Source organism: Capricornis sumatraensis, chromosome 20 (genome assembly GCF_032405125.1).
Source record: "Capricornis sumatraensis isolate serow.1 chromosome 20, serow.2, whole genome shotgun sequence".
Taxonomy (NCBI): Eukaryota; Metazoa; Chordata; class Mammalia; order Artiodactyla; family Bovidae; genus Capricornis; species Capricornis sumatraensis.
The window spans coordinates 52,069,064-52,095,900 of NC_091088.1; the positions used below are offsets into that span (position 1 = coordinate 52,069,064).

The 26,837-nt window shown below is 51.0% G+C and overlaps 1 protein-coding gene across 1 annotated transcript in view; it reads left to right on the plus strand.

The window, feature by feature from the left end:
- The window catches only part of WDR62 (WD repeat domain 62), a 50,377-nt gene that overhangs the window by 21,599 nt on the left and 1,941 nt on the right, over positions 1-26,837 (plus strand). The window contains exons 9-29 of the mRNA XM_068992264.1: positions 1,026-1,215; positions 3,674-3,811; positions 5,336-5,514; positions 7,798-7,889; positions 10,152-10,277; positions 13,090-13,157; positions 13,268-13,389; positions 14,123-14,198; positions 15,485-15,596; positions 15,857-15,920; positions 16,627-16,752; positions 18,823-18,956; positions 21,167-21,219; positions 22,415-22,633; positions 24,420-24,547; positions 24,845-24,948; positions 25,324-25,431; positions 25,703-25,837; positions 26,222-26,336; positions 26,433-26,559; positions 26,642-26,693. Coding sequence (XP_068848365.1) covers positions 1,026-1,215; positions 3,674-3,811; positions 5,336-5,514; positions 7,798-7,889; positions 10,152-10,277; positions 13,090-13,157; positions 13,268-13,389; positions 14,123-14,198; positions 15,485-15,596; positions 15,857-15,920; positions 16,627-16,752; positions 18,823-18,956; positions 21,167-21,219; positions 22,415-22,633; positions 24,420-24,547; positions 24,845-24,948; positions 25,324-25,431; positions 25,703-25,837; positions 26,222-26,336; positions 26,433-26,559; positions 26,642-26,693 — 2,468 coding nt within the window. The remainder of the gene's footprint in view (positions 1-1,025; positions 1,216-3,673; positions 3,812-5,335; positions 5,515-7,797; positions 7,890-10,151; positions 10,278-13,089; positions 13,158-13,267; positions 13,390-14,122; positions 14,199-15,484; positions 15,597-15,856; positions 15,921-16,626; positions 16,753-18,822; positions 18,957-21,166; positions 21,220-22,414; positions 22,634-24,419; positions 24,548-24,844; positions 24,949-25,323; positions 25,432-25,702; positions 25,838-26,221; positions 26,337-26,432; positions 26,560-26,641; positions 26,694-26,837) is intronic.

Consider the following 26,837-nt stretch of genomic DNA (forward strand, 5'->3'; position numbering starts at 1 on the left):
GAGAGGGTCTTGGGATGGGTCTGTGTTGATTGGGTGGCTGGGGGAGGCCTCCCGGTGTGATGAAGCCAGCTGTGTGGAGAACTGGGTCCTGAGAGCGAATGCAAAGGCCTTAAGGGGACAGCACACTGGGCTCAGTGTGTCATGGGGACAGCAGGAGGCCATGTCACTGGGGCCTGGTGTGCCGGCCGGGTGGGGGAAGGATGACAAGTGAGAGCATTGATGGAAGCTGCTGGAAGGGCTTGGAGCCTATCCTGAAGTCAGTGAACAGCCACTGAGACCTCAGGCATTGGTGTTACTTGGTGAGGCCTCGAGGAGTAGACCTCTGGCTGCCGTGTTGAGAGAGTGGAGGGGCTGAGCTGTGGTATATCTGCCTGCTTTGTTGTCAGTCTGTGGGGGTGCTGGGTGCCTGGGACTACCTCCTGGGTAAGCGTTTGGAGAGGGTGCCCAGATGCCACAAAGGAAGGAGAAGATGGACGACAGTGTGTTGTAGAGGTCAGCTCTGCCACTTTCCACTGTGAGCTCTGTGGCCTCAGGCAGGTCACTGTACATATAATATAGTACCTACCTTTCCTGGAGGTTGTGGGAATTCAACACAGCTAGAGCTCTCAGCTCAGCACCCTGGAGGGCTCAGTAAACTGTAGCTGTGGTAGGAAGGTCCCAGGCCAGGACTGGTACAGGAAATTTTGATCATGTGTTGAGGCCAAAAGAGAAGGCCATGATCCTGTGCTCAGAGAGGATGGATTTTGTGCCGAGTAAAATGAGGGGAGAGAAATGTTGACAGAAGTTGAAAACTCAAACACTCTCAGGGGCCAGGCAGAAGCTTCCAGTTTACAGCCTGTGTATTAGAAGGAAAGCAAAGGAAGAAGATGGAGCGAGCAGTAAAGTCGGAGTGGGAGAGCTGGGTTACCACAGAGATCATCAGAGATGGCATTGCCAAGCAGGAGGCTGCTCGGGTGTCACCAGAGGCAGCTGTCACTACTCGCAGTGACATCGGTGGTGACTGACGACTCACGTGGCCCTGTCAGCTTCCTCTTCCACAGGAAGGCAGAGGCCACCTACCCGGATACAGTGGCACTGACCTTTGACCCCACGCACCAGTGGCTGTCCTGTGTGTACAAGGACCACAGCATCTACATCTGGGATGTCAGAGACATCAACCAAGTAGGCAAGGTGTGGTCGGAGCTCTTCCACAGCTCCTACGTCTGGAACGTGGAGGTGAGCCCCTCTCTCCCTCTCCCTACCCCTGCTCAGCCCCAGCCTGGGGGCTCAGCTGAGAAAGCTTCTGCAGAGTTTGGGAAGCCCGTTCAACCATACCTGCCAAAGATACTCCTGGACCCCTGCTATGTGCCAGGTGCTGTTCTGGGTGCTGGGGACATGTCTGAGCAGGAAGCTGACGTGAGTCCGTGTCTGGAGCTCACATCCGGGTGGTAGAGCACACCTATGAACACATCAATCTAGAACATGCCGAGTGCAATACCTCTCTGAAGAGAAACAAAGCCGCCCAGCAGGGAATGGGATCAGAGGTGCTATTTTAGAAAGGAGAGTGCTCAGGGAAAGCCTCTCTGAGGGTGTGGCATTCTTCTAGTGAGGGACTCGCAGGAAGAGAGGGGTGAGGCCAGCCACCACTGGGGGTATGGCAGGCTCAAAGACCCCACAGCAGGAGCATGTGTGCCTCAGGGAGCTTTCTGTCAAGGGCATTTGTGTACTTTATTGGGGTTTATTTTATTTTTGGCTGTGCTGGATCTCTGTTGCTTTGTGGACTTCCCTAGTCACAGAGAACAGGGGCTCCTCTCTAGGTGTAGTCCGCGGGCTTCTCTTGTTGAGGAGCATGGGCTCTGGGGCTTCCATAGTGGCAGTTTGCGAGCTCTCGAGCACAGGCTCAATAGTTGTGGCGCGTGGGCTCAGTTGCTCCTCGGTATGTGGGATCTTCCCAGACCAGGGATCGAACCTGAGTCTCCTGCATGGGCAGAGGCAGATTCTTTACCACTGAGCCACCAGGGAAGCTTGCTTTTTTGTTGTTTTTTAAGTATTAAAGAAGTCTTTATTTTCTAAGAATGAATCTGTGGGACTTTTTCATTGTCTGAAGGTATTCGAAGTACTTCTTGCCAATAAAGCAACTCTTGGAGAAAGAATTGTATCCAATTTTTTTTTTTTTTCTGAGAATGTTTGTGCTGGATAAGTGATGTTTTCAGTGGCCCAATTCAAGACTGTGAGAAATAACTTCATTCTTTTGAATAGGCATTATCCAGCTCTTTGCTTCAATGTATCTGCCTTCATGGATCTGGCATTTCTGTTACTTGTACTTTTCTCACTTAACAAGAATATTTTTTAAAAATAATTTTCAAAATTTATGCATAAAAACATTCTTCTTGGGAAAAAAACATGAAATATTACAGATAAAGCTAAAGTCTGTTTTGATCTTTTAATAGCTTTTTACTCAAAGTCTATTTTGTCTAACACTTCTATAGACATGCAAAGCTCCCTTTTAGTTACTATTTGTATGGAGTATCTTCTTCTCTACCTTCACTTTCAACTTGTGTGTATCTTTGAATATAAAGTCAGTCTCTCTCTTTCTTGTTTTGGCCACACCACATGGCGTGCAGGATCTTAGTTTCCCAACCAAGGATCAAACCCACGGCCCCCTGCAGTGGAAGCACAGTCTTATCCATTGGACCTCCAGGGAAGTCCCAACTGAATCGCTTGTGGACAACATATAGTTGGATCTTTTATTTCTGCTATTTATTTCCTTTTGATTGGACGGTTTAACTCATTTCCATTTAAAGTAATTCTTCGTAAAGTAGGTCTTACTCTTACTATGCCACATAAGAGAACTTACGTTGTTGTTCAGTCACTAAGAAATGTCTGACTCTTTGCGACCCCATGAACTGTAGCACACCAAGCTCCTCTGTCCTCCACTATCTCCCGGAATTTGTTCAAATTCATGTTCATTGAGTTGGTGGTGATGCTATCCAGGATTTACTCTTGCCATTTTGCTATTTGCTTTCTGATATCTTTGATGTTTCTTAATTCTTTTATCACTACCTTCTTTTGTGTTTGATTTTTTTGTATTGTTCCATTTTGATTTGCTTCTCATTTCTTCTTTTGTATATTTTAAAGTTACCTTCTTACTAGAAGATTATAAGTAACATCTTACATTTTTAACAAACTCGTTTGAAATAATATCAATTTAGGTTCGATAGTATACAAACACTCTGCTCTTTATGTAGTTCTGTCCCTCCCCCTCTATGTTGTTATTGTCACAGATTATTCAATATTTTCATCATTGGATTTTCAGCAACACTGATTTTGTTTTGTTATTTATTTTCTGTTTATTTTTGGTTGCACTGGATCTTCGTTGCTCCCTGCAGGCTTTCTCTAGTTGTGGCACGAGGGCTTCGCTTGTTGCAGAGCGTGAGCTCTGGGCCCTCAGGCTCTAGAGCACAGACTCACTAGCTGTGGCACATGGGCTTAGTTGCCACAAGGCACGTGGAACCTTCCCAGACCAGGGATCAAACCTGTATCCCCTGCATTACCTGGCAGATTCTTAACCACTGGACCAGCAGGGTAGCCCTGCAACTTACTTTTTTTCACAAAAATCCAATAGTAGGTCACAGTGTTGTCGTCAAAGTGGTTGTACTGAAACACCCTTTGCCTTATTCTCTGGGGACTGTAGGTGTATCCTGAGTTTGAAGATCAGAGAGCTTGTCTACCATCAGGATCTTTTCTGACTTGTTCCTCAGACAATACCATCCGCTTCTGGAACATGGACAGCAACCCTGACTCTCACTGGCAGAAGAACATCTTCAGTAATGTGAGTGGCTTCATTGTGATCTGTCTGTTAGGAGGAACAAAGGCATCAGTTCAGTTCCGTCGCTCAGTCGTGTCCGACTCTTTGCGACCCCATGAATCGCAGCACGTCAGGCCTCCCTGTCGAGGCCAGGAAAGAGTTTTATGGAACCTGGCTGTTCGACTTCACTAAGGGCAGGAACCAGGAGCCAAGGCAGGTCACTTTCTGTCTCCTCTCTGTTTTCTTTCTCTCCCTCTCTAATGGTCTTTCCTCTTTGCTTTCCTTTGAGTCAGCTCCTACTCTCTTAAGTGTATGTGAACACAGCTACTCCAGGCAATCCAATATACTCAACAAAGAAGAAATTGTTCCCCAAGTCTTGGGCTAGAAACCCCCTGGGAAGCACGTGATGGGCCAAACCAGGCAGAGGTGTCCCCTGTCTAGCAATGACTGGGGTCAGAGATGGGGTGCTGGCATGATGAGAGGCTGGGGAGAAAACACTTTGCTGGAGAAATGTTGGGTGTCGCCAGGTCAGTGAGAGAGCTTCTCCAGGGAGCTAAGGCCCAAATCATGCACTCACTGACCCTGCGGATACTACCGAGGTCAGTGGTAGGTGCTGTGTTGCATGCTGGGGACACATCAGTGACTAAGACACATTCTTCTCTCATAGCACCTCCAGTCTAGTGGAGGAGGCAGACAAGGTGTCAGTAACTACACACACTATGATACAATTCCAAGCATGATAAGTACCATGAAAGAAAGCTGTGAGGTATGAGTAGGACACATGAATATTCATCTGATTCTATCTGTGGCACTAGGGGCAGCCTCTAGAGAAAGAGATAACTTAGATGGGAGGATTGGGCAGCGTAAAGAGGGGAAGGGAGAGTGTTCTACACCAAGGGACAAAGGCCTTGAGATAGGAAAGAGCTTGGTGAGTTGGAAAACCCAAAAGAGGTCCAGTAACACTGGACCAGAACAGGGCCTTAATGCAGGATATGTAAAGCAAGTGCTCCTTTCCTGCTACCCTCACTAGCACCTCTTCTCCCCCAACCATCTTCTCTTCTGCACCTGTGATGTATGTGTTGTATTTGGTTATACACAATAGAAAAAGCCCAAACAAGAGGTAAATGTTTGATTTTCTGGCTCATAAAAATAGCCTAGTGGTAACAAGTCCAGGCTGTTTTGGCAGCTTTAGGAAGCACTTAGAGATCTAAGAACCATCCATTTTGAAGGAGTGGCCCTTATCCTCATATCCCAAGATGGCTACTGGAGCACCAGTCATCACATCCAAGTTCCAGGGAGCTGGACAGTGGGAAGGAAGAAGAGTTTTCACTTGCTTTACATCTCATTGACCAGAATTTATTCACACAACTTCATCTAGATGCAAAGGAGTCTGGGAGGCATAGTAATTATTCTGAGTGATGAAGCTTCCAAGTCAGAATCGGAGTTCTCTTGCTAATCAAGATTGGGAGACTGGCTGTAAGGAGACACAATGGCAGCAGTGCTTCAGAGCTACTTACAGCACTGACCTCAGCCTTTTCCTCTCTGCAGACCCTGCTGAAGGTCGTGTATGTGGAGAACGACATCCAGCACCTGCAGGACATGTCACACTTCCCAGACCGGGGGAGCGAGAATGCGATGCCCATGGATGTGAAAGCTGGTGTTCGAGTCATGCAGGTCAGTCCTGATGGCCAACACTTGGCTTCAGGCGACCGAAGTGGAAATCTGAGGCAAGTGGGCCCTGGCGGTGTCTACTGCCCAGCTCCCAGCTTGGGCTCGGGTGCTCAGGGCAGTGGGGAGGAGCCCTGGCCTTGGCACCTCCAGCTGCCCATTGGGAATGAGGGAGTGTGGGTAGCAGCCTGGTAGCCAGCCCACCCTGGGAACATAAGTTGAGAAGGGGCTTCCAGAAGGGCTGGCTCCCAGTATATCAGAGTAGCCACCTAGGGACTGGGCCATGTGAGCTTTGCCTGCCGAGTGGACAGGCACACTTGCATGACTCCAGAGCAGGGTGACACCTTCTTGGCCCCATGGCGCCACTGCTGAACCCTCAGAGAAGATGCCAGCTGGAGCTGGGGGTGCTAGGAGAGGGGTCGGAGGATGGGACATCTGAGGGCTCCGGCTGTTTACCACCCTGCAGAGGTTTTTCATGATGTGACAGGCCTGATAGGTGCTGCCAGAATATGAGCCCTGTCACAGGAATCAGGTGTAACATGAAAGGGTACAGCAGTGACAGCCTGGGTGCTGGGTCTCTGGCGGGATGGAAGGGACCAGGGGCGCTGGAGACCGTGTGCCCCATGAAGGGGCAGCCGCCACGCAGCGCCAGCAGACAGGCTCCACGTTGTCACATATGCCATCATCCAAGAACGACAGAAAAAAACTTCCTGTGCAGATTTTTTCCTGTGAAATTCTATGGTTTTTAAATGTTAGCAGCTGTTTCGATGTCAGTCGCTGATGAGGCAAACCAAGCAGGTCAGGGGGCTGCTCCGGTTGACAGCATTCTGGTGTGAATGGCGGAAAACAGTAAGGAGAGCTAGGCATCACGGTCTTCTCCCAGGCCGGCCGCCGGCCTGCGCGCCATGGGTACAGACTGATTCAGTCCTCTCGGCGACCCTCCGGTGTCAGTGCTGCCATTCGTACCACTTCCAGATGGAAAGAAGGGCTGAGTGGCCGGGCTGCGATCACACGGGTAGAGAACGGAGGAGCTGGGATGGCCATTTCTTATAAGTCCCGGGTGACCTGTTGTCTGATTTCATTTGGGAAGAATATGAGGAAAGTCTGGATTTGAGACCCTTTTAGAATGTATGGATGTGAGAGTTGGATTGTGAAGAAGGCTGAGCGCCAAAGAATTGATGCTTTTGAACTGTGATGTTGGAGAAGACTTGAGAGTCCCTTGGACTGCAAGGAGATCCAACCAGTCCATTCTGAAGGAGATCAGCCCTGGGATTTCTTTGGAAGGAATGATGCTAAAGCTGAAACTCCAGTACTTTGGCCACCTCATGCGAAGAGTTGACTCATTGGAAAAGACTCTGATGCTGGGAGGGATTGGGGGCAGGAGGAGAAGGGGACGACAGAGGATGAGATGGCTGGATGGCATCACTGACTCGATGGACGTGAGTTGGAGTTGGTGATGGACAAGGAGGCCTGGCATACTGCGATTCATGGGGTCGCAAAGAGTCGGACACGACTCAGCGACTGAACTGAACTGAACTGAAGAATGAGAGGGAGTTCCCTGGCAGTCCAGTGGTTAGGACCAGGCTTTCACTGCCAAGGGCCTGGGTTCAATCCCTGGTCAGGGAACTAAGACCCTGCAAGCCCTGGGGTGTGGCCAAAACAGTTAGAATCAAATGGTCCCACCTGGGGAACTTCTCTGGTGGGCCAGTGGCTAAGACTCTGCTCTTCCAGTGCAGGGGACTTGGGTTTAGTCCCTAGTCAGAGAACTAGATCCCACATCTACAGCTAAGAGTTTGTGTGCCATAAGTAAGACCAGGCACACCCCAAAAAATAAATATATATATTTCAAATGTTCCCACCTGAGACCTCCATGGCAGTCCAGTGGTTTGGACTCTGTGCTTTCACTGCCAAAGGCCCAGGTTTAATCCCTGGTCAGGTAACTAAGATTCCACAAGCCATACAGCGTGGCCAAAAACCAAAAGCAAAACAGGCAACAAAAATGTTCCCACCCATAGGGCCTATCTTTGAGCATGACCTCTGACCCTTGCCCCACCCCCAGTGATCAACTCTGATAATAGCCCTCCCCTAACACTTGTTTCCCCAGGGACCATCCTAGATGTTAACCCGTGGAACCACTAGGGGCGGGGTGCCTGCTGAGGTGCCCCCAAGCTTGGGAGCTTTCTGGGTGCTGAGAATGGTCAGGCACCTGTAGACTAGTTGGCCAGGGCAGGGTATTCTCTATGTCCCCCGCCTGGCTGCTCTGACCTTCTCTAGTAGCAGAGCACCTGGGGCTGAGGCCTGGGGCAGTGGACAGGGTACAGCAGGCAGTGTGTGTCTCCCAGGATCCACGAGCTGCACTTCATGGATGAGCTGGTCAAGGTGGAGGCCCACGATGCTGAGGTGCTATGCCTGGAGTACTCTAAGCCGGAGACAGGTGAGCCTGCGGTGGGGGCACGGCCTGCCTGGCAGAGCCCCCGGGAGGGGCAGTTGGTGTCTGGTGGGACTGTGAATGACAGCTAGGGCTCCTGCATTTAATGAGTTCCTGTTGCCAGGCCCTGGGACCAGGGTGGCTGGGACTCCTGAAAGCAAGACCCAGCAGGCAGGACTTGACCTGCTTACCCTGGTCCCCAGCACCCCAAACAGTGCTCAGGCTAAAGAGGTCAAGGTTAATGAGTAAATGGATGGATGAGCTCCTTCTCTGCTGGAAAAGATCGATCAGTAGTCAAACATACTCTTTTGAAAAAGTTTGATGCTTATAGAAAATTTACAAGAATGTTATCATGAACACCTGTAGATTCTTCACAACTCCCCAGGTTTTTTCTTTAAATCCTATCTGACCCTGTGAATCGGCATATGAATTTATCTGCTTCCCCTCTCTCCTTTTCTCTCGATTTGTGCATGTGTGTGTATATACACATTCATGATAAAATAATGCCATGTATATAATTTTTTCTTTTTTTAAAAAAGTAATTTTATTTATTTATTTTTGGTTGTGCTGGGTCTTCATTGCTGCTTGAGCTTTTCTCTAGTTTCGGCAAAGGGGGCTCCTCTCTCGTCGCGGTACATGGGCTTCGCGTTGCAGTGGCTTCCCTTGTTTCAGAGCACAGACTTGCGGGTGTGTGGACTTCAGTAGTTGCGGCACGTGGGCTCAGTAGTCGCGGCTCCCAAGCTCTGGAGCAAGGGCACAGTAGTTGCGGTGCACGGGGTTAGTTGCTCCATAGCACGCAGGATCTCCTCAGACCAAGGATCGAACCCATGTCTCTTGTATTGGCAGGCAGGTTCTTTACCACTGAGCCACCAGGGAAGCCCTGTTTTTTTTTTTTTCTTTTGCTAAACCACTTGGCGAAGGCGAAGTTGCTCAGTCATGTCCGACTCTGTGACCTCGTGGACTGTAGCCCACCAGGCTCCTCCATCCATGGAATTTTCTAGGCAAGACCACTTGAGAAGAAGTTAAAACTACTTCAGAGGAAGGCATGCTGTCCTTTCACTCTTAAATGCTTCTGTGAGCATTTCCTAGCAATGGGAACATCTATTTACCTCACCACAGTGCACTTGTCCAATGCACATCATATCAAATCTGTCATCTCTCTTGGGCTTTTTTTTTTTCTTTTAGCCGTGCTGGGTCTTTGCTGCAGAGCACTGGTTTCTCTAGTTGCTTCTCTAGTTGCAGCACTCAAGGCATGTGGGATTTTAGCTCCTCGACCCTTGTTCCCTGCATTGGAATCGAACCCTTATTCCCTGCATTGGAAGGCAGAGTCTTGACCACTGACTCACCAGAGCAGTCCGTATCTCGAGCCTATTCCCAGCATATCTTGTGCCAGCTTTCCCAGGGTTGTCTTTTGCAGCGCCTTTGTCTTTCCAGTCCAGGTTCACCCTTTGGTTGTCGTGGCCCTTTTGTCACCTTTGATCTGGTGCTGACTTGAGGCTTATTTCCACAGCCTCATTTAGTTTGTCTTGATGACTTTGTCTTTCTTCAGAATACAGACCAATCATCTTATAGAATTTCCTTCCATTTGGATTTGTTTGTTTTCCTCATGTTTTGATTCTGATGATACCTTTTTGGCAGGAATATAATGCTGATGAAGTTATGTGCTGAGGAGGTTAATATTCTTTCTCATGCTCTTCTTCTCTCCTTCCTTCCCCCATACTCTGTTCTGCCAAATTTCCTCTGCATTTCTTTTCATCCAGTACACCTCTCCTGAGCTCCCCTCCACCTCAAATCACATGTTAGGCCTTAGACCTAGCAGGTGCCCAGGGTAGGCACCATTTGAGGGGGCCAGCACGAAGGTCCAATGTCTGAAGGCAGGGTGGCAGCAGTTGGTCAGTAGGGCCTACGTGAGGCTCATGAAGCCAGAGTGCAAAGAGTGAGGGGGTGGGTGGAGTTTTGGAGAGGCTGAGAAGTTGGCAGGGCCTCCCATGGCTGCCAGTAGCTAGACTGGGTAGGAAGGTATGCTGGGCTTTGCTGAAGTGTCTGATATGGACACAGGTGGAGGAGTGTCCATGTGTACATCAGGATTCATCCTGCACGACCTGGTGGCGAGGGATGTAGAATGCCAGGGTCTGGGGCAAATTGGCTGCAGTTAGGAAACCAGAGATCCCCTTCCTCAAGGCCAGGAAAGCTTGGTCACACTGCTGTCTGAGAGGCCAAGCCATCAAGCGGTCCCCGGGGAACCCAGGACCTCCCTCTCACCCACAGGGCTGACTTTGCTGGCCTCGGCCAGTCGGGACCGACTGATCCACGTGCTGAACGTGGAGAAGAACTACAACCTGGAGCAGACCTTGGATGACCACTCCTCATCCATCACGGCCATCAGGTTCGCTGGTAAGCCTCTGCCTTCTGCATCCTGCGCCTCATTCAGTGGGCTCCTTTGGCTGCACATAACAGCAGAGCCCCCTTCAGCTTAGAGAAAAAAGGGAGCAGCAACATCGGATTCAAGCCCGGCTGGATCCAAAGGTTGAATGTTTTTTTTTATTTTATCATTTATTTAGTTGGCTGTGCTGGGTCTTAGTTGTGGTGCTCAGGATCTTCCATCTTTGTTGCAGCATGCAGGATCTTTAGTTGTGGCATGAGAACTCTTAGTGTGGGATCTAGTTCCCAGACCAGGGATTGAACCTGGGCCCCTTGTATTGGGAGCACAGAGTCTTAACCACTGGACCACCAGGGAAGTCCCCCAAAGGCTGAATTTTTTTAAGTTATCCAGACTGTCTCCCTCTGTCGGCTGAGGGACCTGAAAAGAATCCATTTATGGAGAGAATACATCCCTGTGCTCCATGTTCTTGACTAGGAAGAGTTTTGTACATATAATCTTGTGGCTGAGATTGTATCCCTTGGTCTTCCCCACTTTCTGCCCTGTCTCTGTCTAAGGTGGGTGGGAGCTGAGCAAAAACAGGTTAACAGTGTTTGCTGTGTTGTGATGTGTGTGTGTGTGTGGGTGTGTGTGTGTATGTACAGTCGCTCCGTCATGTCCAATTCTTTGCGACCCCATGGACTATAACCTGCCAGGCTCCTCTGTCCCTGGAATTTTCCAGGCAAGTATAATGGAGTGGGTTGCCATTTCCTATTCCAGGGAATCTTCCTGACCCAGGGATCAAACCTGCATCTCTTTGTAAGGACCTAACAAATGCTGATCACCTCAACTTTCTCAGACAGCCTTAAAAAAACTGTTTAGACCATCCCATTCCACAGGGGAGAGGTAGGTAGAATAGATCAGTAAACCTTGTGCTGTGCCCAGCAGTGACCTTAGCTTTAATGAATGGTCTAAATCCAAGAGAGGTGACAACTAGCCAAGAGGGTGACCCACGAGTTGGTCCTTCTGACAGTGTGGACCTCTGTTAAAGCCCCAGGCGGTGTGAGAGGATGGGCATCCTAAACCCAGCTCCTGTGAGCCCCGCTCTGGGTGAGCTGGCTCACCTGGGCATTGTGCTCAAAACATTGATGATTTGTATTAACTGGGCACCAGCCAACCGGAAACTGTCTGAAGCTACCCAGCTAAAGAATGTCAGTCTTTGAACTCTTTTCTTTGAATCATATATTCCAAAAAGTGAACAGAAAATCTGTGAATGGTTTACAGCATAATACAATGAATATCCACATCAAAGTTCACAGTCGGTAGGCCTGAACTAGACACACCCCTTGTTTTTAGCTAGAGATTGTTCTGATTGATCCTGGTCCTAATCTTGCTAAACACGTGGAGTCTCCACCCCAGGTTAGGAAGCAAAACATTACCAGTAACTTCCAGGCCCTCTCTGGGTTCTTCCCACACACAGGGCTCTCTCCCTTCTAAGACCAGTGACTCCCACTTGAGTAACATCTTAGCTTGTAATGTCAGGCCTGGGAGCTTGCAAATGTCCTGTCACGAAGGAGCAGCATCCATTGTACCAAGGCTCTACATGTTTTATATTCGTTCTGTCTTTTCATCATCACCTCAACTCTGTAAGGTACTTGTGCTCTGATTATTCCTCTTCTATAGAGAGAAGCCTGAAAGCAAGAACGTCGATAGTACCTACCAGGTGGCAGCCACTGTCCCAGGGGCTTCCATGCCACTCCACAGGGCAGTAGCTGACACAGGCTCACTGAACAGACAGGAAGCTGAGGCTTGGAAGAGAAAGCTTGGCTTCCGAGCACAGTGTTTAATAACCAGAGGATGCCTGGATCAGCCCTGGCCTGGTCCTGACTCTCTGCACCCTGGGACAAGGACTGTGTAACTCTGAGCCCCTGGGTTCACATTTGCAAAAATGTGGCTGGTGACAGTCAGGAGGGGGAGGCTCAAGTGGCATAGGGCTTGGCCTGGGATCTATGTGGATTTTTTTCTTTTTTGGCTGTGCCACACAGCTTGTGAGATCTTAGTTCCCTGACCAGGGACTGAACCCAAGTCCCTTGCAGTGGAAATGTGGAGTCCTAACGACTGGACCGCCAAGGGAGTCCTTATACGGATATTCTGATCATTCTTTTTTATATTATTATTTGTGGCTGAGCTGGGTCTTCATTGCTCTGCGGGCTTTCTCTAGTTGCAGCAATTGGTGGCTACTCTTCCCTGTGGCACACAGCCTTCTTAGTGCGGTGGCTTCCCTTGGTGCGGGGCACAGGCTCTAGAGTGCATGGGCATCATTAGTTGTGACGCACTGGCATCAGTAGTTGTGGCGGACAGGCTTAGTTGCATGTGAAATCTTCCTGGACCAGGGATCAAACCCATGTCCCCTGCATTGGCAGGCAGATTATTACCCACTGGACCACCGGGGAAGTCCTTCTGATCATTCTTGATGGCATGAGCCTCCCAGCAGTCTGCCTGTCTCCTCTCGCTGCCTGCTTCAGTCACGTCTCCACTCTGTGGCTTGAGTCACTTTTCCGAATCCCAGATTAAGCCTGGTGCCCCTGTTATACCCTGGCCTGTTTCCCTGTATGCTCTTGCTCTGCAGAGGCCTGCCTTGCCCACTGCACCGTCCGTACACCTTCACGCACATGGCTCACAGCTTATAGAGTCCTCCCACCTGCCAGCACTCCTGTCACCTCCTCCAGGAAGCCCTCTGTGATGCCCAGCAGAGTTCCCTTATAGTAGGGTTCCCTAGCTAGGATCCCTAGCCCTAGTCGGGCTCAGAGGGGCCCAGCCCTGCCTCATGACGGCCTCCTCCTCCAGGCAACAGAGACATCCAGATGATCAGCTGTGGCGCCGACAAGAGCATCTACTTCCGCAGTGCCCAGCGGGTAGAGTGGGGTGGCCTCCTTGGGGGCTGGATGTGGGGGCTCCTCGGGGGTGTCCTCTGAAAACCCCATCTGCAAAAAAAAAAGAAAAAAAAACCAATCTGCCTTGCCAGGCCTCGGATGGACTGCACTTTGTCCGTACCCACCACGTAGCTGAGAAGACTACCTTGTATGACATGGACATCGACATTACCCAGAAGTACGTGGCCGTGGCCTGCCAGGACCGCAATGTGAGGTGAGGAGCTGCCCTGGGCGGCTCGGTTGGCCTGGCCTTGGCTGGTCTCTGGGCAGGGCCTTTGTGGGTCTGTCTTCTCATGAGTTTTCCTCCCCTGCCCATCAGTCCCTGAGAAGCTGGGTGGAGTGGAGGGACCCAGTGGGTGTTTCTTAGGAGCTGGGCTCACCCAGGCCTTGTCTCCAGGTCAACAGTGGGTTCCCTGGCTCTCAGGAGCCTGCATGGGGTAACCAAGAGGTGCTGGCATGGCTCATAAACCATTCACCCTCATTTCTTGAGTACCTGTCTGCGGGGAAGAGAGAGGGAGTCCCTAGCCCTGCCTCCGTGGAGTGCAGGGGAGGACAGACAGACAGTGACAGCATGGAGTGGTCAGGGCCGGGATGAGGAGAGCCCAAAGGCTTTGGGGGACCCTGGGAGGACATCCATCCCACCTGGGGCTCAAGCAGGGCTCACAGGAAGGGATATCTGAGCTTAGACTGGGAAGGATATGGAGGAGTGAGCATGTCCAAAGAGATTCTCCATCTCCTACATTTGCTTATTCAAATTGGGTGCCAGACATAACCTCCGTGACCTCAGCCTGAGACAGGGTCCCATTCCCTGATACGAGGTTTCAATCTAGGCAGCGGAGGAAAAGAGGTACTGGGGGCTTCCCAGGGAGAGGAGGGCAGCAGGCAAGGTTGGAACGAGAAGGGGTGTGGGTGGGGCCATGTTAGCCACTCCTGCCCTCACCTTCCAGAGTCTACAACACCGTGAACGGGAAACAGAAGAAGTGCTACAAGGGCTCCCAGGGTGACGAGGGGTCCCTGCTGAAGGTGAGGAACTGGGGCCCTGGCTGCAACCACAGCCAGACACACACACACACCCCTGTCTATTTCCTGCCCTGTTGAGCCATCTGAAATATGGGTCCTCCTTGGCATGGGATCAATGGATCACATGCTGGCCAGCATCCACTCAGGCCTGGCTGACTAAGGATGCTTGGGAGCCAGGAGTGGCCCCAGCAGCTCTACATTTATTTACTGAACCCTTCCCCAAGTGGGGGTGTCCCTGGTAGCTCAGCTGGTAAATAATCTGCCTGCAATACAGGAGACCCTGCTTTGATTTCTGGGTTGGGAAGATCCGTTGGAGAAGGGATAGGCTACCCACTCCAGTATTCTTGGGTTTCCCTGGTGGCTCAGCTGGTAAATAATCCTCCTGCAATGCAGGAGACCTGGGTTCGATCCCTGGGTTGGGAAAATCCCCTGGAGAAGGGAACGGCTACCCACTCCAGTATTCTGGCCTGGAGAATACCGTGGACTCTATAGTCCATGGGGTCATAAAGAGTCAGACGCAACTGAGCCACTTTCTTTCACTTTTCCCAAGTGAGGACATTTAAGTGGTTTCCGTTTGAGTGGCAATAGAGTGTGGTGGGAAAAATCAGAGAGGTCTGGGGTCCCTCTTCAAATTTCCCCCCGGCCTGTGTTATCCAGAATGAGGTGGGAACCTTCTCAAGAGTCTCTGGACTAGGGGAGTTGTTATATCCGGAGTCAGATCCTCTTAAAGTTGTGCCTCGGGCTGTCTGTGACCTTGGGTAAATGTCATCTTCTCTCAATCCTATTTCATCATCTCTAAAATGCAAATAAAAATAGCCTCTATAGGACCTCTCCAGAGGTCCAAAAGCTAAGACTTCGCCCTCCAGTGCAGGTGGGTAGGTTCAGTCCCTGGTTAGAGAGCTAAGATCCTACATGTCTCATGGCCAAAAATCCAAAACATAAAATAGAACCAATATTGTAACAAATTTAATAGGATTAAAAAAAAATTTTTTTTTTAAGCCTCTGCCACAGGGGTCTGTGGGGGAAATAAATCCACATACAAACAGTACTTAGCACAGGGCCTGGCCGCCATTAGTACCATTGTGGTGGTTGTTAATTTCTTTACCTGTGAAATGGGGACAGGAGCTTCTACCTACCATGGGGTGTGTCGTGAGGCTAACTTGGGATGAGTCCACGTACCTAGCACCCAGCACAAGGGGGTCCTTGGTCAGTGGGGCTGTGATATTGAGACCCCGGCCTCTGGGAAGAAGGAGGCCACTCCAGTGTCACATGGGCGCTCTTCTCGGCAGGTCCACGTGGACCCCTCCGGCACCTTCCTGGCCACGAGCTGCTCTGACAAAAGCATCTCAGTGATTGACTTCTACTCAGGCGAGTGTGTTGCCAAGATGTTTGGCCATTCAGGTGGGTGTGCCTCTCTGCTTGGGACCCCTTCCCACCTGCCCTCACTCAGCCTTCTAGCTCAGAAGGCCAGTGCAGGACTTCCTTGGTGGTCCAGTAGTTAAGACTCCCTATTCCCAATGCTGAGGGCCCGGGTTCGATCCTTGGTTGGGGAGCTAGATCCCACAATGAAGATTAAAGATCCCACATGCTGCAGCTAAGACCCAGTGCAGTCTAATAAATAAGTGAAAAAGACCAATGCAGCTTCTCTGCTCTACTTGCAGAAATTGTCACCGGCATGAAGTTCACCTATGATTGCCGTCACTTGATCACCGTGTCTGGAGACAGGTGGGAAAGGCCTGGAGGCTGCCCGGCAGGGCCTCCCTCTGGGAGAGGGTGAGACCTATCCTATGGGGAGAGCCAGGGCTCAGACACTAGAGCCCGGTGCCCACAGCTGGAACTCTGAGCGTGCCAGCTTACTCTCGCCGGACAGTGTGCCAAGCCCTGAGTTCCAATCTAGATCTGCTTACTTGTGACCCTGAGCAGGTCATTTCCCCTTTCTGAACCTCTGTAAGAGAGAGATGAGCCCAAGACTTCCCTGGTGGTCCAGTGGTTAAGACTTCAAGCTTCCATGGCAGGGGGCAGGGGGTTCGATCCCTATTCAGAGAACTAATATCCTACATGCTGCATGGTGGGGCCCAAAAAAAGAGAGAGAGATGCCCGCGTCCACCTTGAGAATCATAGGTGAGAGTCAAATGAGATGACATGTGTCAGTTCCTTAGCACCTGGTTGGTGTCCTAGGGCGTCCCATTTGTCACTCCGTTCGATTTACTACCCTCCCTCACGGCTGTCTTCCGCGGGTCTTGAGGTCTTCAGAGCAGCCTTGGTTTACTAGGGGGCCCTGGACCCCACCAGGGTATAGACCTGCGCTGAGCTGATGGGAGCTATTTTCCAGGCCAGGGAGTAGGGGCTTGGCTACGGTGACGCAGGTGGGTTAGACGCCTTCTGTATTCACCGTCCCTCCTCCTTCCGCGTCTCTCCTTGGCCTCTGCAGCTGTGTCTTCATCTGGCACCTGGGCCCTGAGATCACCAACTGCATGAAGCAGCACTTGCTGGAGATCGACCACCGGGAGCAGCAGCAGCAGAACACGAAGGATGGCGCATGGAACGGCCACCCCAGGTCCTGGCAGCCTCCTATCCATTCACCAGAGGGCTGTCTTCTTGCCCCGGCCCCCGTGGGGAGTGAGGCTGCGGACACAGGCAGGGCCCGGACAGCTCCAGGCCCCAGACCCTGCCCCTTGTGCCCTCAGGGCCTCGAAGAGGAGATGAACTTTGTGGGGTTCTGGTTTTGGTTTTCATTTATTGGGGTATAGTTGGTTTTACCATGTTGCATTAGCTTCTGTTATATAGTGGAAGTGAATCAGCTCTATTTTTGCATGTATTCTCTGGGAAATGGACTTTGAATACGAAGTTACAGTAACACACATGAGAAAGGCTTTGAAGTGTAAAAGCACAAGTGCTAGGAGAGCCTGTGAGCACTCTGGTGCGGAGCCCTCGGGGCTGTGGGGACTAGAGGAGGCCCCCGACCCAGCCCTTGGTGCAGAGGGAGGAGGTCAGGGAAGGGTCCAGGAGAGCAGAGATGTCTTCTTAATCTTTAAATGGAAGTTGTTGTTTCACTTATATCCCTGAGTTTCCTAAACCTATTTCTTACGTCTTTAAGTTCCAAGACCAGTTTTATTTGGAGTGAATTCCTATTCTGGTCTTTGATTTGGGATTTTGGTTTGGAAGTTTCACTTGGAGTGGGAGGTTTTAAATTTTCTTCTCTCCTGTCCCTGGAGCTGTCCCTGTCTCTCTCTTTCTTTCTTTTTTTTTTCCATTTATTTATTTTTGGCTGCTCTGGGTCTTCATTGTTGCACACGGGCTTCCTCTAGTTGTGGTGAACTGGGGATGCTCTTCCTTGAGGTACACATGGCTTCTCATTGCAGTGGCATCTCCTGTTGCCGGGCACAGGCTCTAGGTGCGTGGGTTTCAGTAGTTGGTGGTGCACAGGCTTAGTTGCCCCACAGCATAGGGGATCTTCCCAGACTGGAACCCCTGTCCCCTGCATTGGCAGGTGGATTCTTAACCACTGGACCACCAGGGAAGTCCTCTCTCTCTGTCTTGAGGCTTTGCCTTTGCCTCCCCCTGGGAGCCAGGCCTGACAGAGCCTCACTTTCTGCAGTCATCTTGAGGTGATGCAGATCTAGGCACTAAGGGAGTGGACAGCTCTTCGGCCCTCATTGCTAACCCTGCTTTTTGGAACAGAAGCCAGCAGCTCAGGACTCATGCCCTACCATCTGCTTTGCCTTCTATTCCATTGCTGTGGGCCTTGAAGAGTTTGTCTTATTTTTTGAGCCCAACCTTTGTTGTTTCTAGTTGCCAAGTCATGTCCAACTCTTTTGCGACCCCATGGACTGTAACCCGCCAGTCTCCTCTGTCCATGAAATTTTCCTGGCAAGAATACTGGCGTGGGTTGCCATTTCCTTCTCCAGGCCAGCCTTTGTTACATATCATTTATCGTGACAGTATGTTTCTAGCAGAGGGGTTGTAGCAGGTGAGATCTCCCAGCCCCGTGTTGACCAGAAGCCAAGAGTGTGTTCTTATGGACCCAGCCCTAGGCAGGTCCCGTCTCCCCACCCCATTTACCTGTGTTTCTCTCCTGTAGGGAACAAGGTATAAAGAAGGTTGAGAAGTGCTTGCAGACGAGACTCTCAACCAGGGCTGAACATTCTTGCAAACGAGATGTTCTGCCCAGTGCAGGGAACTAGGTATAAGGAAGGTTGAGAAGTGCTTGCAAACGAGACTCTCAACCAGGGCTGAACATTCTTGCAAACGAGATGTTCAGCTAAGAATCCTGTTTGTTCCTGTGGGAAAAGAACATTTCTTGCACACAAGGATGTTTCTCTGATTCCTCAAAAGGAAAGGACCCAGGGACAAAATGGATTCTAAGTTGATAAGGAAGTTCCCCAAAACAAAGTCTTAGTTGCAGTGAATAAGTCAAGGTAAAGGTTATCTCGCGCTGCACCTGCGCACTGTATAGTCTCTGAATCACAGTGCTTGGCAACTTGCCCTGTAGGTTGTTGTGCAAGGGATAGAAAATAAAGCAGCTGTAAGAAGCAAGGGTTAAAATATAAAGATTCCAACCACTCTGCAGTGTTGGTGTTTCATTCCGTCGCCAGCACTCTCCTGCCATCCTTTTTCTTGTCTTCAGACAGGAGATATATGCATCCGTGCCCAGTGAGATTTGCTCCCTGAGCCCTGGAGAGCAGACAGAGGATGAGCTGGAGGAAGAATGTGAATCTGAAGAGTTGCTGAAGACCCCATCCAAGGAGAGCTTGGATCCAGGTTGGGAAAGGGGCCCTATTTTGAACTCTCAGCAGAGGGATCATTGCTGGGTTTTGGCCACTACTTTCACAGCCTGACACATATTGAAACTCAATAATCACATCAGTCAGGACTCTTTCAGGGTCATAGCAACTAGACTCTCACTGGCTTAATTCAGAAAGAGGATTTATTGGTTCCTGTAATGGAAACTTTGAGAGTATGGGTTCAGGCCTGGCTGGATCCTGGTAGTCAGGTGACGTTAAAAAATAGATGTTTCTCCATCTCTTGCCTCTGCTTTTCTCTGTGTTGACTTTGCTCTCAGGCAGACTCTCCCTGTTAAAGGGGCAGAGTATCCCTGGCAACTCTAGGTTATAACACTGTAGAGAAGAAAGCACCTCTTCCCCAACAGTTTGGAGTCCTCTGCTCATGACTTATGTTCCTGCTGTAAGTCACCAGTCCGTTTCTGATCCAGCCACTGTGATTGGCCAGCCCTGAGTCGTGTGGTCATCGCTGAGGGCAGAGGCTTTAGTCAGCTCCACTTGAACCGTGTGATCAAAGGCCAGGGGTTAGTGTAAGGGGCTGTCCCAGGGGAAAAACAGGGTGATGTTAGCCAGAAGACAAACCAGATTCTCCTGTTCAGGCAGAAGGGAGAGAAGTGGCTCAGCGAGTTTATGAGAGGCCAGGCCCTCCATGAATTCCTGCCTCCTTGCATATTGCCTTGGCTTCAGCCCTCATGTTGCAAGATGGCTGCTGAAGTTCCAGCCATCAGAGACATGATCGAAGAGGACATTCCCCTCCTGGAATCACCTTTATGGGGCTTCTTCTTTCCCAGAAGCCCCTGCAGGCTTCTTGCCGGTCATGTTGGCCATGATAGCTCCAGCTGTGAGAGAAGTTGGGAATGGTGGCTAGCCTATGTGCTCTTAGTGAAGCTGGTGGGCTCTGCCAACAGGGAGGAAACAGGCAGGAGCCCCCTGGATGGCTGATTGGTAGGCAGCAGCCATGTGAAAATTCAACCTGGGGAAAAAACTAGAGAGTAAGCTCATTCTCTTTGTCACCACCCTCACATCCAGTCCAACGTCTCTTCCAAGGTGGCCACTCTTAGGATTTTGGTGTGGATCCTTTCAGGCCTTTTTCTGAACATTAATATACACAGGGAGCATCTATGTCTACAAATTATATTAGACTGCAGGTATTCTTCTGTATCTCTCACCGAGATATTTTCTTTTTTCTTTTAAAGCTTTATTTATTTACTCTTATTTTTTAATTGGAGTATAATTACTTTACAACATTGTGTTAGTTTCTGCTGTACAACACTGTGAATCAGCTGTATGTATACATATAGCCCCTCTAGAGCCTTCTCCCCCATTTGGGTGTTTTCTGACTTTACACTGTTGTGAACGAGGCTGTGCTGACCACCCACCCCCGCCCAATGCCACCTCCTTGGCCATGTGTGAGGGTGTTTCTCTAGAACGAAGTTCAAGGACAGGCGCTGCTGGATCCCAGGATTAATACACTTCTTATTTTAAAAGATATCCCCAAGGGCCCTCCAAATCCAGTGACGGCCCCAGCCAGCAGTCAGTATTAAGCCCGCTATTTCCTCATACTTTCGCCAATACTTGATAGTTTGAAGCCTTTTAATTTTGGTCAATCTTAAGCTAGTGGTAAAGAACCTGCCTGCCAATGCAGGAGACGTAAGAGATGCGGGTTCGATCCCTGTGTCAGGAAGATCCCCTGGAGGAGGAAATGGCAACCCACTCCAGTATTCTTGCCTGGAGAATCCCACAGACAGAGGAGTATGGTCCATAGGGTCACAAAAATTTGGACACCACTGAAGTGATTTAGTGTCCGTGGGGAAAATATATCCCATTGTTTAAATTTGCATTTCCCATGAGACTTCCCCGGTGGTCCAGTGGTGAAGACTTCGCGTCCCAAGGCAGGGACTGTGGATTTGATCCTTGGTTGGGGACTTAAGATCCCACGTGCCTCACATCCAAAAAGAAACTGAACGTAGACAGCAGAAGCAATATTGTTAACAAATTCAGTAAAGACTTTAAAAATGGTCCTCATCAAAACAGAACTCTTTAAAACAAATGTGCCTTTCCCTGACAGCTAATGAGGCCAGCCATCTTTGGATGTGTCGTTTCCTGTGTGGTCTCTGGAGAGCTGCCTCTTTATGTTGTGGTCTCTTGACTTGTGTATTCTGTTTTCATGGATGTTCTGTGTCTCTTCAGATCCTCAGTGCCTGCTGACCAACGGCAAGCTGCCGCTCTGGGCGAAGCGGCTGGTGAGTCTGCCTGGGGAGCGGGACGCTTAGAGGCTAACAAAGTACAGGTGCCCTTTCCCCCTCATGTCTTTACTTTCCACGGAGAATCCTTATCATGGTTTCAGTCTCTGATTAGACAGCCCTTCATTCATGCCACAGGTATTTACTGCATGCCTAGCCTGGTGCCTCAGTGGTAAAGAAACCACCTGCCAAGGCAGGAGACACAGGTTTGATCCCTGGGTTGGGAAATCCCCTGGAGAGGGAAATGGTAACCTACTCCAGTATTCTTGCCTGGGAAATCCCATGGACAGAAGAGCCTTGTGGGTTACAGTCCATGGGCTCACAAAGAGTTAGACACAACCTAGCGACTGAAACAACAACAATTATTCACAGCACACTTGCTCTGTACAGGTTCTGTTGAGTCTTTTATATGTATTATTTAATTATCATTGATGTCTGGGCTTTTCATATCCCCTGTTATTTCACCGATAGGAAACTGAGGCCCAAAGCGGTTAAGTAACTTCCCCAGGATCACACAGCTAGGAATTAGAGAAGGTGGGATTGACCCTAGAAGGCTGGCTCCAGAGCCCAGGTTCTCAAGCACCCATCCTTCCACTGTCTGCCAAGCAAGTCTTAGTAGGAGGCAGTGGTAAGCAGGATCAGGGAAGCGGCAGAGAAGAAAAGTGTACGTATCGTGGGTGTGTTTGAGTGGCAGAGTTGCAGAAATGTGAAGTGTGAGGGACAGAATAAGAGGAAGAAGGAGGACCTGAAGGTTTGGGGCCTGAGTAGCTGGGAAGAATCACTGAGATAGAAGACTTTAGGTTGAGGTGGTTTAGAGGGAAGGGTCAGTTGTCTTCAACATGTTTGCTTTGAAAGATTGCTAAACATCTATGTGGAGATGGGGAGCAGTTGCCTGAGGACTTCTGAAGTTTAGAGCTAGGTTCGGGACTTCTGAGCAGTCCAGTGGTTAAGACGCCTGTGCCACCACTGCAGGGGCTGCAGGTTCAATCCCTGGTCAGGGAACTAAAATCCCACAAGCCATGTGATATGGCAAAAAAAAAAACAGCAAGGTTCTGCTTTAGACAGATACCTGCAAGTTGTTTCTGAGTGAGGTTTAAAGCCACAAGGCTGGAAGAGGGTCTGTGCAGTGTTCCTCACCCTCACTGGAATTAGCGAGCACTTGGCCAGCTGCCTGAGCGTCCCCTTGTCCCCTCAGCTAGGAGATGACGACGCAACAGACAACACAGCCTTCCATGCCAAGCGCAGCTACCAGCCGCATGGCCGCTGGGCAGAGCGGGCTGACCAGGAGCCTCTTAAGACCATCCTGGATGCCAGGGACCTGGACTGCTACTTCACCCCCATGAAGCCCGAGAGCCTGGAGGATTCCGTCCTGGATGCGATGGAGTCACAGAGACTGGCAGGCCTGCTGAGCGAGGTATGGACTACTGGCCCCAGCCCCACCCGTAGCACACATACCACAACCGCCGGTCGAGGACCTCGGGCCTCAGCGCGCGTGCATTTTGAAAATAAGATTGACCATCCCACTCTAGGGGAAGGGCATGGCAACCCTCTCCAGTATTCTTGCCTGGAGAATCCCTTGGACAGAGGAGCCTGGTGGGCTGTAGTCCATAGGATTATGAAGAGTCAGACAAGACTGAAGCAACTTAGCAGGCAGATGCTACTCCAAGGATGTGAGAGGGTAACGAGATAGCAGTGAGCAGGTGGATGAGCCCTGGGCCTGGTGCACAGGGAAACGTCCAGAGCAGACCAAGAGTCAGGGAAGCGCTCACTTGGGGGTCAGAGCTTGGGCCCAAGGGCAGGCCTGTACCTGAGTGGAGGGCGTTTGAGCAGGTGGGCCTACCCACTCCTGGCTATGTAACTTGCAGCAAGGCTTGATTCTCAATTCTCTGGTCTTTGGTTTTTAAAAATACGATCATTTCAAAAAAGACAAAAAAAAAAAAGATGACCAAGAAAAAGGATATCAAAAAGTCATTTTTTAAAATGGTCATAGGGACTTTCCTGGTGGTCCAGTGGTTAAGATTCTACACTTCAAGGGACTTCTGTGGTGGTCCAGTGGCTAAGATGTCTTTCAGGCTCACAGTGCAAGGGATAAGGGTTCAATCCCTGGTCAGGGAACTAAATCCCACATGTTGCAACTAAGGATCTCTCACACTGCAGCAAAGACCCAGCACAGCCAAATAAATATAAACAAAACAATATCTTAAAAAAGACTCCACACTTCCAAAGCAGGGGCCACAGGTTTGATCCCTGATCAGGGAACTAAGATCTCACATGCTGTGGGACAAGACCAAAAAATAATTTTTTTAAAAAAGTTAAAAATGATCATTAAAAAAAGAAGCCCTCAGAGGGCTTTTACAGTTATCCAGGGCCATAAACAGAGTCTGGGCCCAAAAAGGTGCTAACACATCTTTAGATCTTATTCTGTTATTTTCCAAACAAAATTCTTTTTTGATACAAGTTTTCTTATGTAAGTTTTCTGATCCTGAAGCTAAAGCTTCAGTACTTTGGCCACCGGATACAAAGAGCCAACTCATTGGAAAAGACCCTGATGCTGGGAAAGATTGAGGGCAGGAGGAAAGATGGGGGCAGCAGAGGAAGAAATGGTTAGATAGCATCACTGACTTAATGGATGTGAGTTTGAGCAAGCTCCAGGAGATAGTGAAGGACAGAGGAGCCTGGTGGGCTGTGGTCCATAGGGTCACAAAGACTTAACAGCAACGTAAGTTTTCTTATGTGGCATAATATAAGTACAGTTAGGTGCACAGGTCATAAAACCACAGTTTGCTGAATACCTGTATACACACTTAGGTATCCACCCCCTAAGTCAAAGTATGTAGAGCATTTTCTGCCTCTTGATCTTGGAGGACCCCTCTGCCCGTATAGTCAGTACCCTCAGTGAAGTAACCAACATGCTGACCTCTGTCCCCATGGATTGGTTTGCCTGTTCTTGAACTTCATATGAATAGACTCTTACAGGGGGGGAGCCATACCTATTACTTATCTGTAAAGGGGCAGATGAAATGGAGGAGCAGCAGAAAGCAAGCTCAGTACGGCCCCACCCAGGTCTTGCCTCACAGGGAGCATCTGACAGTGAGGCCTGCCATCCTTCCTGTTGCCACCGGTGTGGGTGGCAGGCCTTGCAGCTGACATGGGCCCGGGGATCACGGCTGCCTCTGAGGCTGCGCTGTCTTCACCCACAGTCCGAGAGTCCCCAGGAGGATGGCTGCGGGCACCCTTCCTTGTCACCCCCACAGCGAGAGTCTTCTGAGGCCAGCGAGCTCATCACCTGCCCCCCGGAGACAGAGGTGACAGTCACAGGGAGGGACAGGTGAGTTCCTTAGTTGGAGAGAGGAAGCCTCGACTAGTAGGCACACCCTGGAAGAACTGCGCTCTGCTCTCCCAGTGGGCCTGAGGGAGGGAGGCAGAGGGCTGAGGCTGCAACCTGTTTCCCTGGTTCCAAGAGGAGGTGCATGGAGGCCGCCTTTGGTGCCGGCAGGAGAGGCGAGGCTGTGCTCCCAGCAGGAGCAGGTGCAGACGTCCAGGGCTTCTGGGTAGGGGCCAGGTGTTTACTAACCAGTGTGTCATTTTTCCCTCTCCCTACCCATCCCTCACCCCCGGCATGCAGTGAGTACTGTGCGGAGGAGGTAGTGGAGGCGCGCGGAGACCAGCAAGGGGACCCCTTCCTCCCGGTCCCCTCAATCGGCTCGAAGGACCGGAGTCCACCTGAGGGTGAGTGAGCACCAGCAGGACACCTTGCAGTCATCTCTTCATCTGGCCAGACCCCTTTCTGGGCACTGATGGTGACTGTGACCCAGTCTTCCTGAAGCTCAGAATCTGTCATAGAGACAGACATCATCCCTGCTGTCTTCACCCTAGACTTCTGGAGCCCAGCTGCCCACCAATGGGAGCCCAGCTGCCCACCAGTGGGAGCCCAGCTCTGCATCTCTCGTGAAGTGTAGCCTTGCTGGTCCATAAAATAGGGCATGGGTCCTATAGTCCCCCTTCAGATGAGGGAACTGAAGCCCAGAAACCTGTAGCCTCCTTACCTGACTCACCCAGTCAGGGCCCAGCTTTGGGCCCCTGACCCTAGCCACTCTCTTCCAGACTCGGGGGAGTCAGAGGCTGACTTGGAGTGCAGCTTCACCACCATCCATTCCTCTCCTCCACAGCCAGACCCAGAACCTCAGTTTGACACAATGCCCCCCATACCAGGTAAGCAGCGGCCACATGCAGAAAAGGGCAGTGCGTGGGCCTGGCCGAGTGATGGCTGTAATATATAACCACTGGCCATACATCAGTCCTGCACCCCCAATTCCCTCCCCTAGAAGACAGCCATTAGCCCCGCCTTCTCCGCCTGGTGGCCATAGGGTGTGTGATGGGCGAGTCCAGCTTCCTCCATCGTTAAACGGCTGGTGGCTCTCTCAGGGCGTCTTCCATGACTCATGGTGTTGACGTTTCTCCCCTGCCCACGCCCTCTGCCCAGGATGCCCAGGGACTGCAGGAGAGTTGCCCAGGCCCGAGGTGCCAGGCATATCCAACAGCTCCCTGCCCCAGACCCCTGAGCAAGAGAAGTTCCTCCGCCACCACTTCGAGACGCTTACTGATGCCCACCCTGAGGGTAAGCCCTGCCCCTCTCTGACACCTGCCTGGGCGCACCGAGGACTGGGCACAGTGTGGACGTCCCCAGGGTGCGGCTTTCCCTGGCAGGGCTGGCGAGAGTGGTGGGAGGGCGTGCATTTTACTTTTTAGTTAGGGACTGAGCAGCACGGTATCCTCTGCCAGCTCGATTCGCTCCCAAGGTGTGTGTTGTCTGCTTTTTATTTTTGACTGCATCGGGTCTCAGTTGCATCATGTGGGATCTTTTCCTGGACCGGCAGGGAAGCCCCATGTTATCTGTTGTTGAGGGTCTCTGAGGATCTGTCTGCTGGTCTGTGGGGTCTGCCTGGGCCCAGGGCTGGCTGGCTGGAGGGTTTCTGAGGGCTCCCTTGGCATCTTGCCCTAGAGCTCTTCCTCGGATCCCTGAGAGACCTGAAAGCCCCTGAGACCGAGGATGACTTCTTCAACCCCCGACTGAGCATCTCAGCCCAGTTCCTCTCCCGCCTTCAGAAGACATCCAGGTAGGAGCGGGTGAATTAGTGAACTCTCCCGGCAGGGCGGGGCTGTGTGCCCCTGAGCACCCTGAGGGCAGCCACTGCCACCTGTTTACCTAACAGGTTTCCCCACACCTTCCCTTCCCGACTTCCCCGGCACCTCGTGAAGTCCTCAGAGGTCAGACTCACGGACCTCCAGGGCGAGCCCCCAAGAGTGGGTGCTGGCTCCACCTCCCCAGTCAGGACCAACGTGAGTACTGGGGCCACCTCCCTCGAGACACGGGGCTTGGGAGCCGGGAGGCCTTGTCCTCACTGCAGGGCTGTGTTTGTAGGTTGTTCCTGGAGGAAAGGCTGAGGAGACGCTGGAGGTGTGGGCCCCACTGTGTGAGTATCCCCATCTCCCGGTGGAAAGCCCTGTGTGGCTCACTGAGCCATGGTGGGGATGGCCAGGGGCCACTCGGACCATGCAGCCACGCCGGGTGGGGGCCCCTGTGTGTCAGCCCTGAGCTGGGCTGTGAGAGCAAGTCA